The 7823-nt window shown below is 42.4% G+C and overlaps 1 protein-coding gene across 1 annotated transcript; it reads left to right on the top strand.

Annotated features, from left to right (window-relative positions):
• Positions 1–284: 284 nt before the first annotated feature.
• On the top strand, positions 285–5695 carry MEOX1 (mesenchyme homeobox 1). Its single transcript, XM_068996628.1, has 3 exons — positions 285–735; positions 4424–4596; positions 5456–5695. The coding sequence occupies exons 1-3, from the start codon at positions 285–287 to the stop codon at positions 5573–5575; spliced, it is 744 nt and encodes a 247-aa protein (XP_068852729.1). The 3' UTR covers positions 5576–5695.
• The last annotated feature ends 2128 nt before the right edge of the window (positions 5696–7823 follow it).

Below are 7823 nucleotides of genomic sequence, written 5' to 3'. Positions count from 1 at the left end.
TCACTGTCTCCCCAGCACAGTATTTAAAAAGTGTTTCACTCATGCCCAGCACTTCACAAGGAAGCAGCTCATGGCAATCCCTGCAGAAATCTGGTTGCCCCAGTCAGGGCAATGAAGACGTTGAGAAGAGTTACCTGCAACAGCATAAAACCCACAAGCAAACTGTTGTTTAGGGAGATCTATCCTGTAAAATTTGGAAGAGTTTCCCCCTGCTTCTCCTCTGCTTTTGAAGGCTGAGCTGTCACCAGCCCCGAGCGCTGAGGTGTGGACAGGACTGGAAGCAGATGGATCCCAGCAGCAGCAGCTGCATGCGCAGCCCACAGCCTCCCACCCCGCTCTGGGGCTGCATGAGGAGCTCCCACCTGGATCTGACCCCAGCTCCAGGGCTCAGCCACTACCCAGCAGCACCATTCTCCTTCCAGCAAAAACCAGATTTTGCTGCTTACTCTGATTTCTCAGCCTCCTGCCTGGTGACAGCTCCCCACAGCTTCCCACGTGAGGAGCGGGCACTTGTGGAGCAGCACCCCTCTTTCCAGCACCCTGACTGGCACCTGGCAGCCACTGAGGCCAGAAGAGGAATAAACCCAGGACTGGCCTTGGCTTCTGGGGAGTCAGAGGGCAGCAGCCCAAGCCTAGTGAGTGCAGCAGTGGGTGTGGATGAAGATGATGAGGCACCAGCAAATCCTACAAATGACACTGGGAAAAAGCCATCCAAAAGGAAAAAGGAAAGCTCAGGTAGGTGATATGAAATCAGGGTTGTGGTAGAGTGCAGGAGATGGAATGAGAACACCTGGTGAGACTGGGAATTAGGAGAGAAAGCTGATGAGCAGAACATTTCATAATACTTGACTGGGGAAACTTTAGACAGTAACAGCACTGTAACAAACTGTCTTGTTCTTGTTCTAGTCTTTGTACTTCACTCCTGCAGATCTTGTGTACTGAAGTAGGCATTTTACTCACCAGCACAATGCACATTTGCTGTAACTGAACAGCAATCACATGGCAGGTACACACAGAACTGAAAGTCCTAGGATGTGGAGTTATACGTCCATACCTGCCATTTGTCTGAGCAAAAGAGAATGGCAAAGAGCAAAGATCCCTCACCTTGAGCTGCCTGTGGCAGCTGGAAATGCCATGCTAGGATTTTGACATCTTGGTTTATAGTAAGAAGTACAAGAGGAAAAGTCTTCCTTTAAGTATAAATTCTATTTGGCGTCACTAAATGTTAAATATTTTGACCTCAAAACAGGAGGTACTAAAAGTTTGCCCATCAGTACAGTGTCCAACAGTGCAGAAAACAGACATAGTTTTCATGGTGTCATCCTAGCTAGCAAAGCACATTCTTTCTACAGTGTAAAAACCAATAATTTCATAGTTATGCAAACTCTAACTTGCTGATGTCTCAGATCCAAATATGTGAAATGTGCGTAAAATTTCTTTCTCTTAAGGAAGCCATTAAAATTTAAGATGCTTATATGCATTCAAATGCCACAGCATTAATTTACAACCTACAGTGTGCATTTTCCCACAGCACTGCTACCAAGTGGAGAATATTTTCCAGTAGCCCCACTTGACAGGCAGAGAATGCAGGGATAAAAATATTAATTGATTAATTTCTGGGTTTTGCAGACATTTGTAGAGTTTAAGTTCATTTATACTGAAAACACATGTTGAGGCAAAATTTTCCCAAATGCAAAGAAGGTTTAAAAAAGTAATAATTTAAAAGGTGAACAATGTGTTCATGAAAGCATCAGTTAGATAAACAGCAGATTTCAGCTTACTCAGATTAGAGGGATATCTTTATTCTTAAAGAGACTGATTCCAAAGCACATCTCCCTGGTTTAAGTAGAAGGAAAAAGTTCCTTTATTCTCACTTATCAGCACTCTTCATATTTTCTTTTCACACTTGCTGCTGTCCCCTACACTTTTCCTTTCAGGGAGCTGTAATCAATGACATCCCTGAAAGGTCTGAGGTTCCACCTTCTAGTGACCATTGCAACCCTTAGGAGATGCAGCTGTTAAATTCAACCCAGCACTGAAGCTGGTTGGGATCCTGGAAGGATACACAACCCATAGGAGAGACCCACATCTGCCTCTGGTTCCTAAGCAGCATCTTTTTCCCTTCCCTTCCCTTCCCTTCCCTTCCCTTCCCTTCCCTTCCCTTCCCTTCCCTTCCCTTCCCTTCCCTTCCCTTCCCTTCCCTTCCCTTCCCTTCCCTTCCCTTCCCTTCCCTTCCCTTCCCTTCCCTTCCCTTCCCTTTCCTCTTCCCTGAACTTCCCTAAACTTCCCTTCCTCTCCTCTCTTCTTTTAAACTGGCAGTACAGTAGGAAAAACCTGCCCAAGATGATTTGTCCTTTCACACATTTGCCATTTCTCACATTCTACTGTCAAAACTGAAGCAGCCAGGCCACATTTCCACTTCTGGAATATCACAAGACCTCAAGCCATGAGTAAGGATTATGTCTCTTGACAATACCCTGTGGCACACAGTGTGGATGAGAGATTCCAAGATACACATCCTATTCTGTTCCCAGAAATATCCATTTAAAACTATTCACATTGTCTTTTGGAGATGCAGACTGGTGAAACTGCCCCTTGGAGAGGGTGTCCTTCCCCCAGGGCTCTGATGAACTCACAGGTACATCCACTTGGAATTAGCTGCTGTCTTTAGTTTCTGCCATGTGCTGATGGTACTGGGGAGCTGCTTCAGCCCTCCACGTGTCTGTGAGGGGAGCAGAGACCCCGGGGGAAGCCCCTGAGTTCAAGGCTCCCAGAAGCTGGTGGAGAAGTTCCCAGCAAGAGATCCATACTTCAAATCCTGCTTCCCCACTGCTCCCTCAAAAGTCACACTTGTGAGCCCCTGGGAAACCTGTAAGAGTGTATTTGTGTGGTAAGGGATGAGAGCAAAGGGGATTGCTAAACTGTAGGCAAAAACATGGGGAGAAACTTCTGGAGTTTTGTTCCTGTACATTCCCCAACTTTATTTGTGGATTTCTGAAGCAGCAAAACCAGTATGGAACAAACCAGACTAATTCCCTTGGAATGGAAAGCAGCCCAGCTGCAGCAGGTGACACACTGGTCCCTGTGTGCATTACTAGTAACAAAAGCTCTGTTTGATTTCTCCATTTCTGATGGACAGAGATAAGGTCAGATCAGTCACAAAGCTTACAGTCACACCTCACAGATTTCTCCAGTTTTACTACTTTGGCAGCCAAAAGGACACCTAGAAGATGAAGCTGCATCATGCTCATACTGTTACCATTTTGCTTATCATTGCTATGTAGAAATATTATGCTAGGACACACAGAACTCCGTTGCATAGTGGTTACACACAAAAATTAAGTCATTAACTCTCAGCATAACAAAACCCCTACTAGCATGTTTAGTTTAGGGAATCTAGCAAGAGGAGCAGGAGGAGAGAGTCAAGGAACTTGCAAAACTGACTCCCTGAAAGGCTGGCAATTTGGGCTTTGCTTGCTGAAAGAAATGCATTTTTCCTTGCATTGCATTGAGATTCTTTGAGCACCAACTTTGAAAACACAGAGAAAAAAATAAAAAGCAAGGAAAAGAAAAAGTAAAAAGATAAAGGATAAAAAAAAGTGAATAAAAGGTTGCCACAGTCTCAGGTAAAGTCAGTTGGTGTTTGCTTTTTATCATAATTGGTACAGAATCACTTTGGCTATGGCTTGAAATTTGGCTTTGAAATACAACCCTTGACCACATTGCAGAAATGTACACAAATAGCAAACAGGTTTTTCAGGACAGCACAATGACAAGGGACCAGTCAGGTACACAGATACCAGATCTGCTTGTAGCTTTCATTTAGCAAGGATCAGAAAAAGTTAAAAAACTGGAGTGTTCAAGATAGTTCCAGGCCACTGCAAAAACCACTGTTTCTCTGCTTTTGCTTGTTTTACCACCCCACATCCCCAGTATTTCCAGGCTGTACACCACAGCTGAGGGTGCTGCTCCCTGAGTGACTTGTTCTTGTGTCCTGCACCAAAGCTGGGCACCATACACTCCTAACATGTTGCTTGTTCTTGGCTGCCTGCTGCATGGTGGATCAGGGGAGGGTGAAAATACATATATAGGGAGTAAAAGTAAAAATGTGGGGAAGGAAACTATTGTGATGCAATGACAGCAAGGAATGAGAGCTTTTTTCCCACAGCTACTGTTCTGTGACTGTGCAGACCCAGGCAGTTCTGACAACACTCCCCATCCTGACTGAGCTGTCCCACCTCTGTCCCCTCAAAACCAAGGCTGGCCACACCAATAAGTCACGCTGAGCTCGAGGGGGCATAAAGCAAACATTTTAAAACTTCCACTGAGCACTTCAAGGGGTTGTTTATCAGACCTCTGCAACTGCACATGTTCACAACACATCAGCATAACCACAAATTACACAAGTGTGTTTGCCTCTTAGAAAACCAGAACTCAAGCAATAAGGCAGAAACCAGCAGCAAATCACGGAAGGAAAGGACAGCTTTCACTAAGGAGCAGCTACGGGAGCTGGAAGCTGAATTTGCCCACCACAACTACTTGACAAGGCTCAGGAGATACGAGATAGCTGTGAACCTGGATCTCACCGAAAGACAAGTACTTTCCAAACCCTTGTCTCCCCAGATCCTTCTTCCTCCCCCACAACTTCTCTCTAATGCTAAAAATGATATGTTACTCGAGGGTCTGCTTTTCCAGTGGCACAGAGGTATTTTCAAACAAAGCCTCCACATTCTTTCCAACACCTTTGTTACACATTTCTGTAAGTAGTTAATAAATTTAATTATGTTTCTCTAAACTAAAGATTGACTTGGTAATAGCTGGTCTCTACTGAGTTCTTGTTAACCACCATTTATTGGTGCATATTGATATATCAAGGCTTCATTCCACATATGGAATGTGGATATCACCTTAGACTGTGACTAATTATTAGAATGACATGTTTGATACATGCATTCTTCCTGGGTCAGGTGGTATTTTGAGGTGATAAAGAAAGACAAATATACAGAGTTTTGTGGAGAAAGGTATTTCTGTTCTCTCATTGTCATCTCAGTCCAAGTTTCCTTGTCAAGGCTAAGTGTGCAGCAGAAGAATTACATAATTATGTGAGGCAAATTAAAATTCCTGAAGCATTAGATTGGATGGCCTAGATATTAAAAATACATGAGAGGCACTGTGCTCATCGTGTTGACTTGTTTCTTTAACATGATGACAGATTCTAGGCAAAGCACTTGTACTACCTTTGAGGATTTCAGAGGAACATCTCTGTAGAGCGTTCTAGAAAGAATTGTTCCAGTCTGTGTTAGAGAGATGGCTTCATCAAACTTGTGAGGCTCTGTTCACCTTTTCTTCTAGAATTCCACAAATCATCTGTCTACTGATACACACATACATGCACAGCTCTGCTTATACAGCTCAGCTTGAGGCAACAAGTAATTGTTTTGTTTTTATCACCCAGGTCAAAGTGTGGTTTCAAAACAGAAGAATGAAGTGGAAACGTGTTAAAGGTGGGCAAGCAGTGCCCCCACACGAACACGACACAGATGTGGACTCTGCCACCTCCCCCAGCTCTGAGTAGCCCTTGCAGCAATGGGAGAGGAGATGGAGAAAGTCATCGATTGGAATGTGGATGCAACTGCTTAGAATCAGCTACACAATGAGCTCACCCTGCCTGCAAATCCTGTAGCCCATACTCTAAAAGGTGCATGATGCTTGAGGTTACAGAGGCAATTAAAGAGCACAGGGGGGAAAAAGCCAAAGGACAGCATGATTTTGATTTTTGTCTCTCGAGCTCTCTTACTACCACAGATGTGCCTACAGAGAAAAACAACAAACACTGAATATAAAACAGGAGTAATGTTGTTGAAACTCCCAAACATTCAGAAAATGTAGATTGTTAGTCAGCAAGTGATAATGCAGCTGCATCCTCATCCAGCCTTTCCCTGGTCACACCTATTCAGTCTGCATTTGGACTTGACAATGCACACATTCCTTGTGCCCTACTTTGAGAGAAATAAATACTTTGATAGTCACTGATTTTTCTTGCAAAATGAGTCGAACACCTCTATGCCTAGGCAATAAGATTACAAAATAAAATGTGAGACTAAAAATATGTATACACAGAAGTCTGCTCACCAGTTTCAGAAGAGATGGCTTTCATACTGACAGTCCAAGAAGGTAGGTGCCTTGTTGATGGCAGCAATTTGCAGAGGGAGATTTCTTCCAAGCTTATTGTAAATCCTGAAATTAAATTGCTAGATCTCAGTTTCAAATATTTTTTCAAAGCAGTCATTACCAAATGTCCCAGCAGGCACAGCAGAGATTAAACTCTCAACACAACAGCTAAAATATCACTATTTTGGTTTCAAGTTTTCAATAAACTGCCACAGCACCACCAGAAGTCTTAAGAATGCTGCCACTTGAAGTTATCCCCACTTTCAACTGAAACTTGTAGAGTATCAAATTATGATGATTTAGAAAAGCATAGTGCCTGCTCCCATTTCTTGTATTTTTTTTGTTTCATGTACTAATGCCACATTTTAAGCAGAATTTTACTCTAGCATACCACATTATGACTATTGAGAACACTGAAACTTTGGTTTAAATATTTCAAAGGTAACCATTATTTGCAGCTAGAGCACTCTGCCTTCCTTTCACCTTCCTCTGATGCACTGCTATTGTGGGTGCAAGTGAACTGTAGATATGCTGGGTATGAATTTGTATATCTGGATTATATGTTTATAAAGCTATTAGTGGTAATTCCACTTGTAAAAGATCTCAAAATAGATAAATATCAAGATTTTTTTAACAGAGATGCTGTGTTCTTTTCAAAGAGCTGATTATTGTCTCTACTAAGAAAAAACATACATTACATTCCTTCTTAACATTTCCAAACTCTGATTGACAGATGGAAAAATCAACAGTTTAGAGTATATATTTGTGCAAAACCAATTTAAAAGAACAATTATTTTTAAATAGAAACTATTTAAAAATAAAGAAACTTGAGCAGCTTGAGAAGCACTGAGGAAGTGAATTAGGTTACTGTCTGGTTTCCCCTACTGCACTACTTGCTCTTACCCACTTCATCCAAAAACAACAGTTACCCAAAACAAAATGCCAACACTGCTCTGCTCCTGAATGAAAAACCTAAGAAAACAGCAGCAGTGATGTCTCACACAGGGCCTCTCCACAAACTCTTGCAATCATAGCATGGATGTAAATTCTGTGAATATAATAATTACACATAATCAGTTATAATATTTAGGAGTATGCATGTTCTCTCTCTGAGCTAGACCCACCCCTGACTCTTCAGATCTTTATGGAAAGGAAAAACTCCCCTCAGCTTCCTCCTGGGACACTTGTGTGTGCATGGTAGATGTTTAAATGGAAGGGGGTACAGGCAGGGAGTTATGGTTGGATCCCAGCTCCTTCAGCAGTGATAAGCTGAGGTGGACAATGACAGAACACCATTGTTTTGGTGTATTACAAACCTCATGTTAAAAATAGGCTAATAACCTCACTACTCGGGTGACAGAAAACTAATTGGCTAAAAAATTGCCTCTGCACAGATGAGAAGAAGATACAGTTTACAGTATCTTTAAGAACAGAAAATGTCTCTGACTCTACTTCTTAAACCTTGGCTTTCTGATTAGACTTCTGACTAAACTCAGTGGTTTGGCTCCTGGCAAAGCCTAAAGAAAGTTGTGTTTTGTGAAGAACTCTGGTGCTCAGATATCCTACCCTCTTCTCCTGGAACACAAATCACCATGGAGCAGGAGTTCTTTTTTACTTATATCTTCATAACCCCTTAAGCCAATTAACACTGT

Source organism: Aphelocoma coerulescens, chromosome 27 (assembly GCF_041296385.1).
Source record: "Aphelocoma coerulescens isolate FSJ_1873_10779 chromosome 27, UR_Acoe_1.0, whole genome shotgun sequence".
NCBI classification, from domain to species: Eukaryota; Metazoa; Chordata; class Aves; order Passeriformes; family Corvidae; genus Aphelocoma; species Aphelocoma coerulescens.
Note: the sequence above shows the minus strand (reverse complement) of the source record. Positions and strands in the feature narration are given on the sequence as shown.